The 16,223-nt window shown below is 51.5% G+C and overlaps 9 protein-coding genes across 9 annotated transcripts; 7 read left to right on the forward strand and 2 right to left on the reverse strand.

The window, feature by feature from the left end:
• Nucleotides 1-1,044: 1,044 nt before the first annotated feature.
• On the forward strand, nucleotides 1,045-2,262 carry BCR37DRAFT_392296 (uncharacterized protein; the record flags this gene model as incomplete). Its single annotated transcript, XM_040871131.1, has 1 exon — nucleotides 1,045-2,262. The coding sequence occupies one exon, from the start codon at nucleotides 1,045-1,047 to the stop codon at nucleotides 2,260-2,262; it is 1,218 nt and encodes a 405-aa protein (XP_040726141.1).
• Nucleotides 2,219-4,046, reverse strand: BCR37DRAFT_378862 (gamma-glutamyltranspeptidase). Its single transcript, XM_040869140.1, has one exon. It carries the CDS (start codon nucleotides 4,007-4,009, stop codon nucleotides 2,270-2,272), a length of 1,740 nt encoding a protein of 579 aa, XP_040726142.1. The 5' UTR covers nucleotides 4,010-4,046; the 3' UTR covers nucleotides 2,219-2,269.
• Nucleotides 4,047-4,393: 347 nt separating this feature from the next.
• On the reverse strand, nucleotides 4,394-5,583 carry BCR37DRAFT_378864 (uncharacterized protein). The gene has a single exon (XM_040869141.1). The coding sequence runs from the start codon at nucleotides 5,470-5,472 to the stop codon at nucleotides 4,828-4,830; it is 645 nt and encodes a 214-aa protein (XP_040726143.1). The 5' UTR covers nucleotides 5,473-5,583; the 3' UTR covers nucleotides 4,394-4,827.
• A 227-nt stretch (nucleotides 5,584-5,810) lies between these two features.
• On the forward strand, nucleotides 5,811-7,743 carry BCR37DRAFT_284306 (Alpha/Beta hydrolase protein). Its single transcript, XM_040866842.1, has 3 exons — nucleotides 5,811-6,395; nucleotides 6,437-7,197; nucleotides 7,235-7,743. Exons 1-3 carry the CDS (start codon nucleotides 5,920-5,922, stop codon nucleotides 7,477-7,479), a joined length of 1,482 nt encoding a protein of 493 aa, XP_040726144.1. The 5' UTR covers nucleotides 5,811-5,919; the 3' UTR covers nucleotides 7,480-7,743.
• A 333-nt stretch (nucleotides 7,744-8,076) lies between these two features.
• Nucleotides 8,077-9,636, forward strand: BCR37DRAFT_392300 (Alpha/Beta hydrolase protein; the record flags this gene model as incomplete). The annotated part of the gene is made up of 3 exons (XM_040871132.1): nucleotides 8,077-8,552; nucleotides 8,594-9,354; nucleotides 9,398-9,636. 3 exons carry the CDS (start codon nucleotides 8,077-8,079, stop codon nucleotides 9,634-9,636), a joined length of 1,476 nt encoding a protein of 491 aa, XP_040726145.1.
• A 600-nt stretch (nucleotides 9,637-10,236) lies between these two features.
• On the forward strand, nucleotides 10,237-11,796 carry BCR37DRAFT_386844 (Alpha/Beta hydrolase protein; the record flags this gene model as incomplete). Its single annotated transcript, XM_040870482.1, has 3 exons — nucleotides 10,237-10,712; nucleotides 10,754-11,514; nucleotides 11,558-11,796. 3 exons carry the CDS (start codon nucleotides 10,237-10,239, stop codon nucleotides 11,794-11,796), a joined length of 1,476 nt encoding a protein of 491 aa, XP_040726146.1.
• On the forward strand, nucleotides 11,673-13,911 carry BCR37DRAFT_282483 (Alpha/Beta hydrolase protein). The gene is made up of 3 exons (XM_040866835.1): nucleotides 11,673-12,626; nucleotides 12,668-13,428; nucleotides 13,472-13,911. Exons 1-3 carry the CDS (start codon nucleotides 11,959-11,961, stop codon nucleotides 13,711-13,713), a joined length of 1,671 nt encoding a protein of 556 aa, XP_040726147.1. The 5' UTR covers nucleotides 11,673-11,958; the 3' UTR covers nucleotides 13,714-13,911.
• BCR37DRAFT_282318 (Alpha/Beta hydrolase protein) lies at nucleotides 13,781-15,785 on the forward strand. The gene is made up of 3 exons (XM_040866833.1): nucleotides 13,781-14,585; nucleotides 14,626-15,413; nucleotides 15,460-15,785. The coding sequence occupies exons 1-3, from the start codon at nucleotides 14,110-14,112 to the stop codon at nucleotides 15,699-15,701; spliced, it is 1,506 nt and encodes a 501-aa protein (XP_040726148.1). The 5' UTR covers nucleotides 13,781-14,109; the 3' UTR covers nucleotides 15,702-15,785.
• Nucleotides 15,786-15,828: 43 nt separating this feature from the next.
• On the forward strand, nucleotides 15,829-16,195 carry BCR37DRAFT_345907 (transmembrane proteins 14C-domain-containing protein; the record flags this gene model as incomplete). Its single annotated transcript, XM_040867646.1, has 2 exons — nucleotides 15,829-15,865; nucleotides 15,906-16,195. 2 exons carry the CDS (start codon nucleotides 15,829-15,831, stop codon nucleotides 16,193-16,195), a joined length of 327 nt encoding a protein of 108 aa, XP_040726149.1.
• Between the last annotated feature and the right edge of the window lie 28 nt (nucleotides 16,196-16,223).

Consider the following 16,223-nt stretch of genomic DNA (forward strand, 5'->3'; position numbering starts at 1 on the left):
GAGCTGAAGATAGCCTTGCCAGATGCTGCCCAAGACTTTGTCGAGACGGATTCCACGATCCAAGTCATTCGATGTGAGCTTGCCCGATGTCGATGGACCCAACCTATTGCGCGCAAAACGGGCAGCTGTGACGAGGATGTGTTCACCCAGAAATTCAAGGACAGCCGTCAAGAAGATGGCCACCGGGGGCGTCACTGAGCTTTCGTCGTCCTCAATCACTGGGAAGTCTGCTTCCTCCTTCTCGCCAATGGTCGAGTAAATCATGCATCGAATGCGCGCTTGCGACCAAACTCCCTCTACGTCGAAATGCGCAGGATTCTTGGCATCCGATGCATCTTCCGTTGGGAATTGTCGACCCTGCCCATTCTCCTGGTTGCGGTACGTCTCCAATTCGGCTTGTGCTTCGTTGAGCGCTACGTAACCGAGCGCTGAATCCAAGACTCGAGCGAGACTTCCCTTGAGCGTTTGGAGGCTGGTGGATCTGGCATCGCGGATGATCATGGCTAGGAGATAATCGAGGAAGGAGTTGCAAGTCTCTAAGCAGACATCGTCCAGGCTGAGTTCTGGCGCGGGCCCTGCTGCGTGGCCGGCATTGTAGGTTGATGCGATATAGGACGCCGCACCTTTACTGATGAAGGCCGGCTCGATGTCTAAGAAGGGCTGTCAGCAAAGTTCATGTGTAGAGAGGGTGGGGTGAATATACTGGCGGCAGGTTCCTTCATCGCCAAGTCGCTCGGTGCGCAGTCAAAGCTGGTGGTGTATGGGTCTCAGGGAGAGGCGACTGCGCTGCTGTTGTATAGAGTAGAGATGCTGGTGTGTGCAATGCGAGATGCGCTGGAGTCTTGTCCTGATGGCAGGGAGCGTCTGGTTGTCGCTTGCAGGGCGAAGAGGCTGGTACAACCACGCGGGCAACCGGCGCCAGCTTAAGACTTTGGCCCTTTTGAGCTCCATCTTCAGCTTCCATTGGAGGCAATAGCGGCCCGTGACATAGCAGCCCGTGACTGAGGGCAGCTGCTAGAAGGCACTATCAATCTGTCAGTGCTGATGACAAACACCTATGCAAAGCTCAAGGATTTGGCCAATGTCCCAAATTGCACACTCCCTGCCACCAGCAGAACAGTCCTTGCTCAGCTGAACAGTCATGCACGCGATGCTAGTCGTTTGGAACACTTCCTCTGCGTGGGTCCTGCGACAAGCTCATCTACATCACCGCTAGAACAAGATTTTCGCAGACTTGCATCAAAGCTGGGTCTGGAGTGCTACGCCGATGATGCAACCGCAGACGGACAAACACTGTCTATGACCGGCAACATGCTTGTGATCGATATCACTTTCAAGGCAGGGAGTATTGTTGGCTGTTCTGTAGTACTTGCCAATCCTGACGGTTCCCAGCAGGAACTACCAGCAGGCCAAGTCTTGCTTGACAACCTGCAGCAAGGCGATACGACACTTGCAGCATTAAATTTGGAACGGCTTGCTCGCAATGATCGTCTGTCGTCCACATACGGCGTGCATCTTTATGCCAAGCAAACAGCACTCTATGAAGCACTCCAATCTGACCTTCCGAATACGAAGCTTGATGGCAATGCTCAAGTCGGCATCTCGTTCATCTACCTCGAAGCTGCGCCGGCAGCAAATATTTGCTACAAAGCAACACTCGAAGTGGAAGAGCAGACTCCCTCAGAAACGACAGCTGCAAGGTTTCCAGAACACTGGAAGCAGGATGGTCAATGGACAGAGGATGGTGATGGTCAGGCGAATCCTTCGTTGCGGTATACACTGGTGCTAGACCCGCCACTTTTCTTCATTGACCCACCCTCATCGCTGACGGCAGAGAAGATTACGCTCGAGCAGCGCCATGTGAGCATTTACAACGAGCGCGGCGAGCGTACTGGCTTTGATGTGCAGATCGATGCACCCGATTTGAAACAAGTCTCTCGTTGGCCCATTAGCCATCCACGTGAGGTAGCGACACTGCTACAAGGCCCTATACGGACTGCGGCTGTTCAATCAGCGCTTCTGAAATCGCTCGACGCTGTGCAAACAGAAGCAGTGCAGCATCACTTGACGATTCAGGTTAAGCCCGATCAATTCTTGATACGCAGTAGCTCCACTGATCCTAACGAGACTGCCGAGCCTCAAGAATGGCTCGTTCGCCTCGAAGATGGCGGCAAGATCGTTTGCGACGAGACACGGTCGAGTCGAATTTTGGAATTGACCATGAATATACCCATTTGTCTTCTAGATCGACGTGCACTCTAATTGCATTTTATGGACAAGGGAGCGATGCGCCATCACCTCTCGGGTCACTTCCACCACTCAGGACAGCAGTGCCATCAGCATCTACATGCCGGCGAATAATCTGTGCTCTGCCAAAGAGACCTCGATGCCAACCTTCCACCACCTCGACGTTGTGACCGAGCTTCTTGAGTCCTTCCACAGTCGCTTCCGGTATGCCTTCTTCCAAGTAAACCTTGGACTCGATCAGACCATCGTCATTCTCAACTGCAACACCGAGACATACACGAGGCGCATCGAGTGCTGCCTGCGGCGTCATTTTATGATGCAGTATATTCGCCAGAATTTGAACCTGTCCTGGCATCTGCATCCACGCGCCCATACAAGCGAAACTCGCCCACAAGGAACCATCTGCACGGGTCACCATTGCCGGTACAATTGTATGGTAGGGACGTTTGCCACCTGCGAGCGCATTGGGATGACCTTCCCGCAACACAAAGTTGCAGCCACGATTCTGCATTGTGAAGCCGCAGCCTCGAGGAACACTGGCATGGCCGAATCCCGCGTAATTCGAGATGATGAAGCTACAAGCATTACCGTCCTTGTCAACGACTGAGAAGTACACGGTGTCGCTCGAATTTGCCGGTGAGCCATGTTCAATGTCTGCGCGTTTCTCCTGATTGAAAATCTTTGCGCGTTGGCGCAAGTACGCTGGCGACAAAAGTTCTTCTGGTGTGACTTTCATGAATCGTGGGTCAGTAACGTAGTATCGTCCATCTGCAAAAGCTAGACGTAGGCATTCGATAATAACATGGAGGTACTCTGGCGAGTTGTGCTCCATTTCACTGAGTGACTTGATTTGTCCACTCTCTTGCATCTCTCGCAGCAGACCCAAACAAATGAGCGCAATGATACCTTGCCCATTGGGCGGGTGCTCCCAGACATTCAAGCCGTTGTATTCTGTTGAGATGGGGTCGCATGGTGTAGATGTGTGGTTGGCCAAATCCTCCATCGTCATAAGACCACCTAGAGACGTCACGAGCTCAATGATGGATTCTGCAATACGGCCTTTGTAGAATGCATCTTTTCCCTCTGTGGCAATCGTCTCGAATGTATCTGCCAGTGTTGGGTTTCTCATGATTTCTCCAGCTCGCGGAGCATGACCCTCTCTCGTTTTGCTGAGGATTTCATGACCATTTGGGGATGCCTTTTTGATGAAGTTCTCAGAGTTCTCCCATTGATAGGCTGAAATCTCGCTCACGGGGAATCCATTGCGTGCAAGGTCAATGGCCGGTGCAAGGACTTGCTTCATATCCACTTTCTTGCTGCCAAACAATTCGAGGGTATCGAACCAGCCTGCACAGGCACCAGGCACGGTCACGGAGTGAATAGAATCGAACGCTAATTCTGAACCTTCGACACCAAGCTCACGCAGCTTCTCGAGAGATAATGCAGCAGGCGAGCGTCCTGAGCCATTCAGGGCTTTGATTTGCTGGGTCTTGCCATCATAGTAGAGACAAAACATGTCACCGCCGATACCTGTTGATGAGGGCTCCGTTACATTCAGGGCAGAAGCAATGGCTACCGCTGCATCTGCTGCATTCCCACCAGCAGCGAGGATCTTGTAGCCGGCTTCGTTTGCAAGGGGTTGGGTTGAGCTGACCATGCCTTTGGAGGAATGAACGACGGAACGACGCGAAGGGAAGTGGACGAGACGCGGGTCATCTGCTGCGTAGATATCGTTGATGTTGTTCCTGTGGCCTGTCGTCATGCTGTCTGTCCAGCTGTACTCAATGGATAGATGTAATGGTATTGTAATGTCTTTGTGGGGGATCGAAGTGCGGAGTTCCGGGCAATAGAGCGTGAGAATTTTCGACTCCGACTACCTCCAACTGCCTGCCTAAGACTCCCCGTATCACAGGCTAGCGCCATCTGCTTTCTTGACTTGTGACCCTTCTGTCATATCGCATCTTGCTAGTCCTCAAGCCGATTTGCTGCCATAAACCTCTAGTGGCCAGCCGTTGTTTGCAGTCGCGTCAACAGTCCTGAACTGACTGACGTCGACTACCTCCTGTATCTCTCAGTGGTCAGTAGTGCCGCTTCTGCATTTGCACTTTCTGAATGCCCAGTAGGTGATCTGAACGTTCTCCAATCCGTGGTCGTGCTCAGGTGCTTGAAGTATTAACGAGGAGCTGCAAAATCACCTCTAAGGTGCTCATAATCCTAGCATGCTTGTACCAAGGTCTCCAGGTCTTTGAAGCAGTTGCGACCATCATCTGGCCACCAGAGGTAGAAGAGCGCACTGAAGGCAATCCTTGGGTGAGATACACATCGAAAGACCTGGGGACGTTGTCCATGACCAAACTGAACCTTATTAGCATGGTCCGGGATTGGCATTGACAATAGTCGCAGCTGAGCACGACGTCCCTTATAGCAGGCTCTTTTCTCTCCTTTCTAGCATCTCTTTTGGCATATTACTCGTGGTAAGGTTGCTCCATAGAAGAACACCGGCAAGATCCAGATCAGCTGGCCACTCTTGTTGCATGCACAGGACAAGTACTAGTTCAGTATTCATTGTACATCGCAAGCCTACCTCTCGCCGTGCTGCGCCAGCTCCTCCCGCATCGACCGCCGCTCCTCTTCGGTAAATGTGCCCGTTGCAGCTTCAACCATCAGACCAGCCTCACCACTCGAGCTGGACGCCGGCGACTGCCGCAACAGCACAGGCACCTGACGCGCTCTGTGTCGTTGCCGGGGCACAGACTGATCTCGCTCAGCAGGCGTCGTCCATGTTTCTCCAGTCTGCATGTCCATATGCATCTCAATGTCCATCCCATCCACCTGTGCACTCATCACACCAGGATCTCTACCCTCGTCACCTTCGTCCCCACTTGATGAACCAGACCGACTCTGTGCAGCGGTCAATGTTTGGACCCGCGCGCCATTCCGTCGCGCAGAGAGGTAAAGTCGCCTTTGGCGGTCATCGTCTTCCTGCGACCGCGCCACACGAGCATGTTGTTGATTGTGGTGATGATGGTGGTGGTGGTGATGTTGTGCCTGAAGTCTCAATGCAGTCGCCTGTGCTCTCGCCCGTGACGCGCCTGACCCTGTGCCTTCTTCGTGTCGCGCCGCGAATGCTTCTACGTAGGGACAGCTAGCGGGGACTTTGACGACAAGGCCACCATTGCCTGGTTTTGAGGCATTGATAGACTCTCTGTACAATGGAATGCCCATGATGGTGAAGCGCCTCAATGTAACACACTCGTCCCACCAGATGATCCCTGGCGCCTTGTTGATGCTGGCTGCTGGCTTGCATGAAAATGCTTTTTTTGCTGTTTCGTTGCCCGCACGCTGTCGCAACAACAAATCAAAGCCTGGACCTCCAGATCCTCTACTGACTACTGTCCACAAAGACCCAATGAGCAAACGCTTGGCAAATGCCTCAAGCTCGCGTCTACTCATGTGCTCGTCTGCTACATGCTATGGTCTAGGCCTTTTTCGGGCAAATCGCGCAATGTGATTAGATTCCGCTTCTTGGTCGCGCTAGCATGCTGCGCATGCTGGAGATAGGAGTCCTCGCAAGACGGTTTCCAACTTGCTCAGGAGACATTGATGCTATAAAGCGGCAGCTGTCTACCTAAGAATGCACCGTCAGACTCTAGCAGGCTCTTTGAAGTAAGCATGTACTGGACGCCCCTGCTCTTCAGTCACTTGGCTGCAGCCATCTTCTCTGATGGCCGCAAGCCAGGTGCTGCGCAGGTGCATCAGGCTGCAGACTCGTGTCTCAGCTCTCCTCAGCAAGTCGGATGCAAGACTGAGTGGTTGATCACAGATCGCAAACATCCCGGCGCAATCTTACGCATCAACAAGACAGACACCAAGCTCGGAAATTTCTGTAAAGGTGCTGGGGCCGGCCATACAGGCTATCTCTCCCTTGACCATGGTAAACGCAACATCTACTTTGCATTCTTCGAGTCACGCTCCTCGCCTCTCAAAGACCCTCTTGCACTCTGGTTGCAAGGAGGTCCTGGTTCAAGCAGCACGGCCTACGGCCTCCTTCTCGAGAACGGACCCTGCTCTCTCTACAACAATGTAACCACCCAGTTCAATCCATATTCTTGGAATCATGCCGCCAACACCATTTACGTGGATCAACCGTTCGTCCTTCTCTCTTTGTTCATTCCCAGGCTAATACAAGCATTGGTGTTGGTTACTCCTTCAGCACAAAAGCAGATCCTGTTGGTAGCAGGGAACGCGCAGCAGACGACATGATCGTGTTGCTCCATCTGTTCAATACGGCTTTCCCAAATTTGCGGGCAAACAAGCTTCACATCACTGGAGAGTCCTACGCTGGCAAATGGATTCCTTCGCTCGCCATGGGGATTCTCGATGCCAACAAACATGATCCATCCAATCAGATTGTCTTGGGCTCTGTTGTCATTGGAGGTGGCTACTTCTCTCCAGCTGTGCAGGATCCAAAGAATTATGATTACGCCTGCCTCGAACCGTATCCCTTGGGCAAACCACTTTTCAACAAGACGACATGTGCAAAGATGAAGGATGATGCGATCAAGTGCGCGGCAAAGTGGGCAGAATACACTAGCTTGGGGGGCAAAAACGATCGCAGTAAACGTGTAAAGGTCGGAACTGACGCATTTAACAAGTGCTACAATGACTTGTTTCAAATTGTGTCTGATGCTGGATTGGACATCTACAAGATCGATCGTTACTGTCAAGACAAATCTGGATCCTGTGATCCAAGAGATGTTGCATCTGAACAATTTCTGCGGCGGTCGGACGTGGCTGCTGCGTTTGGGGCAGGTCCTGGCGAGTATCATGCCATGAGCGACGTCGTTTATTGGGCGAGCGTAGACAGCGGAGACGACTTCGTCGATGCTGGCCCACTGTTGGTACAGCTTTTAGAGGCTGGCATTCCCATGTTGCTTTATGCAGGCATGCGTAAGTATTCTCCATTGATGCACCTCATTCTAACAAGCTACAGTGGACTATATTGTCAACCATCGTGGCATTGAAGCTGCCTTGGAAAAGCTTGTCTGGTCGGGATCAGCAGAATTCAAGGCCGGTCAAAAGGCTCCCACCAAGTGGTCTGGCGGAGTGAAATGGAAAGCTAAGAACCTTCTTTGGGTGCTCTTCAATAACGCCGGCCACGTCGTCCCTGAGGACGATCCAGCCAGTGCTTTTGAGATCTTTAATGCCTGGATTGATGGACTTAGGGCCTGATTACCACGCCCGACAAGCACCTCAAAGCTTCTTTTGCTTCCCTTTTATATGGCAAGCTGTTTGCCAAGCATCATTATGGTCCGTGCAGGGCGCGCCGCAATTAGGCTTGCCTTTCTTCTTCTTCATCAAGCCCCTTCTATTATTCAGGCTATCTTTTCGCGTAGTCCAATGACAAGTCACGAGACTATGCTTCATCAAGGTGTTCCTTTCGTGAAGAAACTTGAGTCTAGACTCGACAGGCCACGCCAAGTACTTGGCAGGGGTTGAGCAGCCCATCTTGTTGTCCGCGCGCTGTCGCAACAACAAAAAAGCCTGCACCTTCACTGTCCACAATGACTCAACGAGCAAAGCTTAGCAAACGCCTCAAGCTTGCGTCTACTCATGTGCTCGACTGCTACATGCTATGGTCTAGGCCTTTTTCGGGCAAATCGCGCAATGTGATTGAATTCCGCTTGTTGTTCGCGCTAGTATGCTAGAGATAGGGGTCCTCGCAAGACGGTTTCCAACCAACTTGCTCAGGAGACATTGATGCTACAAAGCCGCGGCAGCCTACCTGAGAATGCACCGTCAGACTCCAGCAGACTCTTTGAAGTAAGCATGTACTGGACGCCTCTCCTCCTCAGTCACTTGGCTGCAGCCATCTTCTCTGATGGCCGCGAGCCAGGTGCTGTGCAAGTGAAGCAGACTGCAGACTCGTGTCTCAGCTCTCCTCAGCAAGTCGGATGCAAGACTGAGTGGTTGATCACAGATCGCAAACATCCCGGCGCAATCTTACGCATCAACAAGACAGACACCAAGCTCGGCAATTTCTGTGAAGGTGCTGGGGCCGGCCATACAGGCTATCTCTCCCTTGACCATGGTAAACGCAACATCTACTTTGCATTCTTCGAGTCACGCTCCTCGCCTCTCAAAGACCCTCTTGCACTCTGGTTGCAAGGAGGTCCTGGTACAAGCGGCACGGCCTACGGCCTCCTTCTCGAGACCGGACCCTGCTCTCTCTACAACAATGTAACCACCCAGTTCAATCCATATTCTTGGAATCATGCCGCCAACACCATTTACGTGGATCAACCGTTCGACCTTCTCTCTAAATTCATTCCCAGGCTAATACAAGCATTGGTGTTGGTTACTCCTTCAGCACAAAAGCAGATCCCGTTGGTAGCAGGGAACGCGCAGCAGACGGCATGATCGTGTTGCTCCATCTGTTCAATACGGCTTTCCCACAACTCCGAGCAAACAAGCTTCATATCACTGGAGAGTCCTACGCTGGCAAATGGATTCCTTCGCTCGCCATGGGGATTCTCGATGCCAACAAACATGATCCATCCAATCAGATTGTCTTGGGCTCTGTTGTCATTGGAGGTGGCTACTTCTCTCCGGCTGTGCAGGATCCAAAGAATTATGATTACGCCTGTCTCGAACCGTATCCCTTGGGCAAACCACTTTTCAATAAGACGACATGTGCAAAGATGAAGGATGATGCGATCAAGTGCGCGGCAAAGTGGGCAAAATACACTAGCTTGGGGGGTAAAAACGATCGCAGCAAACGTGTAAGGGTCGGAACTGACGCCATTAACAGTTGCTACGATGACTTGGTTCAAATTGTGCCTGATGCTGGATTGGACCTCTACAAGATCGATCGGGACTGTCCGGACAAGTCCGGAGACTGTGATCCAAGAGGTGTCGCATCTGAACAATTTCTGAAGCGCTCGGACGTGGCTTTTGCGTTTGGAGCAGGTCCTGGCGAGTATCATGCCTTCAGCGACGTCGTTTATTGGGCGAGCGAAGACAGCGGAGACGAATTCGTCGATGTTGGTCCACTTCTGGGACAGCTTTTGGAAGCTGGCATTCCCATGTTGCTTTATGCAGGCATGCGTAAGTATTCTCCATTGATGCACCTCATTCTAACAAGCTACAGTGGACTATATTGTCAACCATCGTGGCATTGAAGCTGCCTTGGAAAAGCTTGTCTGGTCGGGATCAGCAGAATTCAAGGCCGGTCAAAAGGCTCCCACCAAGTGGTCTGGCGGAGTGAAATGGAAAGCTAAGAACCTTCTTTGGGTGCTCTTCAATAACGCCGGCCACGTCGTCCCTGAGGACGATCCAGCCAGTGCTTTTGAGATCTTTAATGCCTGGATTGATGGACTTAGGGCCTGATTACCACGCCCGACAAGCACCTCAAAGCTTCTTTTGCTTCCCTTTTATATGGCAAGCTGTTTGCCAAGCATCATTATGGTCCGTGCAGGGCGCGCCGCAATTAGGCTTGCCTTTCTTCTTCTTCATCAAGCCCCTTCTATTATTCAGGCTATCTTTTCGCGTAGTCCAATGACAAGTCACGAGACTATGCTTCATCAAGGTGTTCCTTTCGTGAAGAAACTTGAGTCTAGACTCGACAGGCCACGCCAAGTACTTGGCAGGGGTTGAGCAGCCCATCTTGTTGTCCGCGCGCTGTCGCAACAACAAAAAAGCCTGCACCTTCACTGTCCACAATGACTCAACGAGCAAAGCTTAGCAAACGCCTCAAGCTTGCGTCTACTCATGTGCTCGACTGCTACATGCTATGGTCTAGGCCTTTTTCGGGCAAATCGCGCAATGTGATTGAATTCCGCTTGTTGTTCGCGCTAGTATGCTAGAGATAGGGGTCCTCGCAAGACGGTTTCCAACCAACTTGCTCAGGAGACATTGATGCTAAAAATCGGCGGCACCCTACCTGAGAATGCACCGTCGGACTCCAGTAAAGGCCCTTCTGAATACAGCATGTTCTGGAAGCCCCTCCTCTTCAGTCACTTGGCTGTAGCCATCTTCTCTGATGGCCGCGAGCCAGGTGCTGTGCAGGTTGAAAAGACTGCAGATTCGTGTGTCAGCTCTCCTCAGCAAGCCAGATGCGAGACTGAGTGGTTAATTGAAGATAGCATCTATCCCGGGGCAGTCTTACGCATCAACAAGACAGACACCAAGCTCGGCAATTTCTGTAAAGGTGCCGGGGCCGGCCATACAGGCTATCTCTCCTTTGATCGTGGTCAACGCAACATCTACTTCGCATTCTTCGAGTCACGCTCTTCGCCCCTCAAAGACCCTGTTGCACTCTGGTTGCAAGGAGGTCCTGGTTCAAGCGGCACGAGGTACGGCCTCCTTCTCGAGACAGGACCTTGCTCTCTGTACAACAACAAGGAAACTCAGTACAACCCTTATTCTTGGAATCATGCCGCCAACTTCCTTTACGTGGATCAACCGTTCGTCCTTCTCTCTTGATTCAACGACAAACTAATACAAGGGTTGGTGTTGGTTACTCCTTCAGCACAACTGCAGATCCCGTTGCTAGCGCTCAACGCGCAGCAGACGATATGATCATGTTGCTCCATCTGTTCTATAAGGCTTTCCCACAACTCAGGGCAAACAAGCTTCACCTCACTGGAGAGTCCTACGCTGGCAAGTGGATTCCTTCGCTCGCCATGGGGATTCTCGATGCCAACAAACATGATCCATCCAATCAGATTGTCTTGGGCTCTGTTGTTATTGGAGGTGGCTACTTCTCTCCGGCTGTTCAGGACCCAATGGGTTATGATTACGCTTGCCTTGAACCGTATCCCATGGGCAAACCACTTCTCAGTGCGACGGCATGTGCAACTCTGAAAGACGCTGCGATCAAGTGCGCGGCAAAGTGGGCAAAATACACTAGCCTGGGCGGCACGAACGATCGCGGCAAACTTCAGAAGGTCGGGAGTGACGCATATTACACATGCGTCGATGACATGTACACGGCTGTGTTCGACGCTGGATTGGACATCTACAATATCGATCGTCACTGTCCAGACAAATCCGGATCCTGTGATTCAAGAGGTGCTGCAGCTGAACAATTTCTGCAGCGTTTGGACGTGGCTACTGCGTTTGGAGCAGGTCCTGGCAAGTATCATGGTGTCAATGAACATGTTCGGAAGGCAAGCGAAGACAGCGGAGATGAATTCGTCGATGCTGGCCCACTGTTGGTACAGCTTTTAGAGGCTGGCATTCCCATGTTGCTTTATGCAGGCATGCGTAAGTATTCTCCATTGATGCACCTCATTCTAACAAGCTACAGTGGACTATATTGTCAACCATCGTGGCATTGAAGCTGCCTTGGAAAAGCTTGTCTGGTCGGGATCAGCAGAATTCAAGGCCGGTCAAAAGGCTCCCACCAAGTGGTCTGGCGGAGTGAAATGGAAAGCTAAGAACCTTCTTTGGGTGCTCTTCAATAACGCCGGCCACGTCGTCCCTGAGGACGATCCAGCCAGTGCTTTTGAGATCTTCAATGCCTGGATCGACGGACTTAGGGCCTGATGACCATGCTCGACAAGTATATCAAAGTTTCTCTTGCTTCCGTTTTCTGTGACAAAGCTGTTTGCTTAGGATCATTGTGTTCCGTGCAGGGCGCGTCGCAATCGCGCTGACCTCTTTTCTTCATCAAGCCCCTTCTTCCAAGCCATCCTGTCGCGTGACCCAATGACAAGTCACGAGACTATGCTTCATCAACATGTGCCTTCTTCACGGAATTTGAGTCTAGACTCAGCAGGCCACGTCAAGTCCTTGGCAGGGGTTGACTTGCAGAAATGGAACTCAGGGGAAATTTGCTCTATAAGTCAGTGGACGCCTGCTCGCGAATGCAGTCTCAGTACTCACCAACCTGTGGCCGTTGAAATGTACTGGACGCCCCTCCTCTTTAGTCACTTGGCTGCAGCCATCTTCTCTGATGGCCGCAGTCAAGGTCTTGCGCAGATTAATGGGACTGCAGACTCGTGTATCAGCTCTCCTCAGCAAGCCGGATGCAAGACTGAGTGGTTGATCAAAGATCCCATTTACCCCAGCGCAGTCTTACGCATCAAGAAGGCAGACACCAAGCTCGGCCATGTCTGTGAAGGTGCCGGGAGCGGCTATACAGGCTACCTCTCCTTTGACCATGATAAACGCACCATCTACTTTATCTTCTTCGAGTCTCAATCCAAACCTCTTGAGGATCCTGTTGCCATCTGGATGCAAGGAGGTCCTGGTGCAAGCAGTCTTCCCTTCGGCCTCCTTGCCGAACACGGCCCTTGTCTCATCGACGGCACATCCACAAAAACCAATCCTTATTCTTGGAACAAGTTTGCCAATATGATTTATGTGGATCAACCGTTCGTCCCTCTCCCTTCATTCAATCTGAAGCTAATACAAGTGCTGGCACCGGCTTCTCCTTCAGCACGACTGCAGATCCCCGGGACACCACCTCACAGGTAGCAGATGACATGGTCATGTTGCTTCATCTGTTCTACCAGGCCTTCCCGGGATTGAAGAAGAACCCACTTCATCTCACTGGTGAGTCCTATGCAGGCAAGTGGATTCCCCCTCTGGCCAAAAAGGTGCTCGATGCAAATAAGAAGTATAAAAAAGCAAATCACATTCCCTTGAGCTCTATTGTCATCGGAGGCGGATATCTCAACGCAGCTGTGCAGGATCCAACAATTTATGACTATGCTTGCCTCAAACCTCATCCCATTGTCAAAACTCTCGTCAATGCAACAGCATGCGCTAGCATGTCAGTTGCGGCAACTCATTGCAAAGCGTTGTGGGCAAAGTACACTCGCTTGGGTGGCAAAAAAGGGCGCGCTGCACGTCAGGCTGCAGAAGAGGCACTGCATGCTTGTTACAGAGAGCTGTATCCTGCCATTCGCGAGAGCGGAACGGATATGTACCTGGTCAGCCGTCATTGTTCAGACAAGTCGGGAGACTGCGATCCAAAATCTTCGCTAGCTGAACAGTATTTGCAGCGTTCCGAGGTTGCAGCTGCTTTTGGGGCAGACTCCGGCGTCTTTCACGCGTTCAATGACAAGATCCAAACTCCAACCGAATACAGCGGAGATGAGGGTCTCGACACTGGACCAACTGTAGCAGGGCTTTTGGATGCTGGCATTCCTGTTCTGATTTATTCGGGCTTGTGTATGTATTGTCTTTTGGTGTAAGTTTTACTGACAATCAACAGTGGATGCTCGAGTCCCTTTCGTTGGCAGCATGGCAGTCCTAGATCAACTCGTCTGGTCTGGGTCAGATCAATTCAAGGCCGCACAGAATGCTCCCTTCGGTTGGTCAGGCGGAGTCAAATGGGGCGCAAAGAACTTGCTCTACGTGCTGTTCGAAAAGGCTGGCCATCTCGTCCCCAGAGACGATCCAGTGAACGCTTTCCAGCTATTGAAAGGCTGGTTGGATGGGACTCTCATGCGATAAACGTGCTGTTTGGGCTTATTGAAGCTTTGCTCGCCTCCTTCTTGTGTGCCACCCATGTGTTGAGATCAGCGTTGGGAGTGCCACACAAAGCTTCTACATTATTTCTTCCCAAGGACTTTTCTTCAAGCTGTCCTGTTGCGTAGTTCAATGGCAGACGACTGATGCGCATAAACGACTTGTTCGCTTTGATCTCTTGTGGATGATCCTAATGTGAGGCACCGCCAAAAGACGCCTGGCTTTTACGACAGGTCGCGCTTAGCAGGAGCAATCGGAGTGCTCGCGAAATTACACGTACTGCAAAGGTGGTGATCAGGGGTCATCCGCGATATAAAGAGTCAACAGCCTACTTGTAATTGCTCACTACTTTGAAGTTGCAGCCGCCCCTTCGGAACCAGGATGTACTGGACGCCACTCCTTTTCAGTCACTTGGCTGCGGCCATCTTCTCTGATAGCCGCAACCCAGGTGCTGTGCTTTTTAATAAGACTGCAGACTCGTGCACCTTCACCACTCCTCGACCAGCTGAATGCAAGACCGAGTGGCAGATCGAAGATGATCTTCACCCAGGTTCAGTGTTACGCATCAAGAAGACAGACACCAAGCTTGGCAATGTCTGTCATGGAGCAGGGGCCGGCCATACAGGCTACTTCTCTTTCGACCATGGCAAGCGAAACTTGTACTTCGTCTTTTTCGAATCGCAATCCAAGCCTCTCAATGATCCTGTTGCACTATGGTTACAGGGAGGTCCTGGCACAAGCAGCCTCAGCTACGGCCTCCTTTCTGAACATGGTCCTTGTCTCATCAACGACAAATCCACCAAAGCTAATCCTTATTCTTGGAATAAGGTTGCCAGCGTTCTCTATGTGGACCAACCGTACGTCACGCTTCTATGCACAACTCAAAGCTAATACAAGTGCTGGTGTTGGTTACTCCTTTAGCACAAGCGCTGACCCCGTGAGCACCGCCCAACGTGCGGCAGAAGATATGGTCGCTCTGCTTCATCTCTTTTACAAAGCTTTCCCAGCGCTAAAGCCATTGGACTTCCACATCACTGGGGAGTCCTACGCAGGCAAGTGGATCCCGTGGCTAGGTTCAGAGGTAGTCCGGGCAAACAGGAAACATCCTTCTCACCTCATTCCCCTGAAGTTTGTTGTCATTGGAGGTGGGTTCTTCTACCCTGCTTTACAGGATCCGTCGGGTTATGATTACGCCTGTGTTCCACCATTTGCCAGTGGCAAGGCCCTCTTCAATCAATCTGTCTGCGCAACATTAAAGGCCGCTTCAGTACGCTGCAAAGCACTTTGGGCAGCATACACCCAATTGAACGGGCCGACGCAAGGTAGCGAACGTGAAAAGGCAGGACGCATCGCATATGACACTTGTGGTTCGGACATGTATGTTCCAGTTTATCAGTCTGGCAATGACATCTACAACATGAATCGTATTTGCCCAGACAAGTCAGGAGCTTGCGACCCAAAGCCTGCAACAGCCGAAAAGTTCTTGCAGCGTGACGAGGTCAGGCTAGCTTTTGGCGCTGACACGGGCACGTTCATCAAGTCTGCTGGCACTAGCACGTTTCACAGCAATAACGACGCACTCAACGCAGGCGCTGAAACGAGTGGTGACACATTCAAGAACAGTGCACTGGTACTCGCAGATCTATTGGACTCAAAGATTCCAGCGCTGCTGTACGTGGGAATGCGTGAGTGCTGGTGCTATTGCTTGATACAATTGTAGCTAATCAACAGATGACTATGTGGTCAATTATCGCGGCGTCGAGTCAGTATTAGATCACCTCGCTTGGTCTGGATCAAGTCAGTTCAAGGCAGCTCAAGGTGCTCCTGTTACGTGGGCAGGAGGCGTAAAGTGGCGCGCAAAGAATCTTGTGTATATGCGATTCCACAATGCTGGTCATCTGGTTCCTGAGGAGGATCCAGCCAATGCATTTGCCATGTGGAAGGCCTGGCTCGATGGAAGTCTGTTGCGATAGAGGTAACTGAGCTCGTAGCATAATTCGCCTCATGTGTGCCATCTGATCACGAACGACTGGAGCAAGCCTTGGACTGTACAGTAGAATAGACTCAACCCCACGTTTGAGGCTTTCTCACATCGACATCATGGCAGAGCATCCAAGCTTCACCATGGCTGCCCTTTGTAAGCCTTCTGACCTACAAGAACGATACTGACCGCGTAGTGGCCGCTGGAGGTACAGCAGGTTATTTCAAAACACGGTCGATGCCGTCTCTGATTGCTGGACTCGGTCTCGGGGTTGGCTATGGTATCGCAGGCATGCGCATCAAAGAGAACAAAGACTACGGTGTTGAACTCGCCCTTGGCAACAGTCTTTTGCTTTTGGGCTCAGCGATTCCGCGCATGGCAAAAACGCAATTCAGAGCGCCTGTACCCATTGGGCTGAGCGTCCTTGGAGCCGCAGCGTCAGCTTTTTATGCAAAGAAGTGGTCAGAGTATCAGTATGGCGTGTAGTCAATGCAGTCATGTCCAGCCCATTCCA

The sequence above is a fragment of the Protomyces lactucae-debilis genome (genome assembly GCF_002105105.1).
Source record: "Protomyces lactucae-debilis strain 12-1054 chromosome Unknown BCR37scaffold_7, whole genome shotgun sequence".
NCBI classification, from domain to species: Eukaryota; Fungi; Ascomycota; class Taphrinomycetes; order Taphrinales; family Protomycetaceae; genus Protomyces; species Protomyces lactucae-debilis.

Excerpts from the sequence above, each read along its gene's own strand:
- BCR37DRAFT_378862 (XM_040869140.1), bottom strand. The coding sequence starts at position 4,009 with ATGACGACAGGCCACAGGAACAACATCAACGATATCTACGCAGCAGAT.
- BCR37DRAFT_378864 (XM_040869141.1), bottom strand. The coding sequence starts at position 5,472 with ATGGGCATTCCATTGTACAGAGAGTCTATCAATGCCTCAAAACCAGGC.
- BCR37DRAFT_284306 (XM_040866842.1), top strand. The coding sequence starts at position 5,920 with ATGTACTGGACGCCCCTGCTCTTCAGTCACTTGGCTGCAGCCATCTTC. Across the intron at positions 6,396-6,436 it reads ACCATTTACGTGGATCAACC|CATTGGTGTTGGTTACTCCT; the intron begins GTTCGTCCTTCT and ends GGCTAATACAAG. Across the intron at positions 7,198-7,234 it reads GTTGCTTTATGCAGGCATGC|CTACAGTGGACTATATTGTC; the intron begins GTAAGTATTCTC and ends CATTCTAACAAG.
- BCR37DRAFT_282483 (XM_040866835.1), top strand. The coding sequence starts at position 11,959 with ATGACAAGTCACGAGACTATGCTTCATCAACATGTGCCTTCTTCACGG. Across the intron at positions 12,627-12,667 it reads ATGATTTATGTGGATCAACC|TGCTGGCACCGGCTTCTCCT; the intron begins GTTCGTCCCTCT and ends AGCTAATACAAG. Across the intron at positions 13,429-13,471 it reads TCTGATTTATTCGGGCTTGT|TGGATGCTCGAGTCCCTTTC; the intron begins GTATGTATTGTC and ends GACAATCAACAG.
- BCR37DRAFT_282318 (XM_040866833.1), top strand. The coding sequence starts at position 14,110 with ATGTACTGGACGCCACTCCTTTTCAGTCACTTGGCTGCGGCCATCTTC. Across the intron at positions 14,586-14,625 it reads GTTCTCTATGTGGACCAACC|TGCTGGTGTTGGTTACTCCT; the intron begins GTACGTCACGCT and ends AGCTAATACAAG. Across the intron at positions 15,414-15,459 it reads GCTGCTGTACGTGGGAATGC|ATGACTATGTGGTCAATTAT; the intron begins GTGAGTGCTGGT and ends GCTAATCAACAG.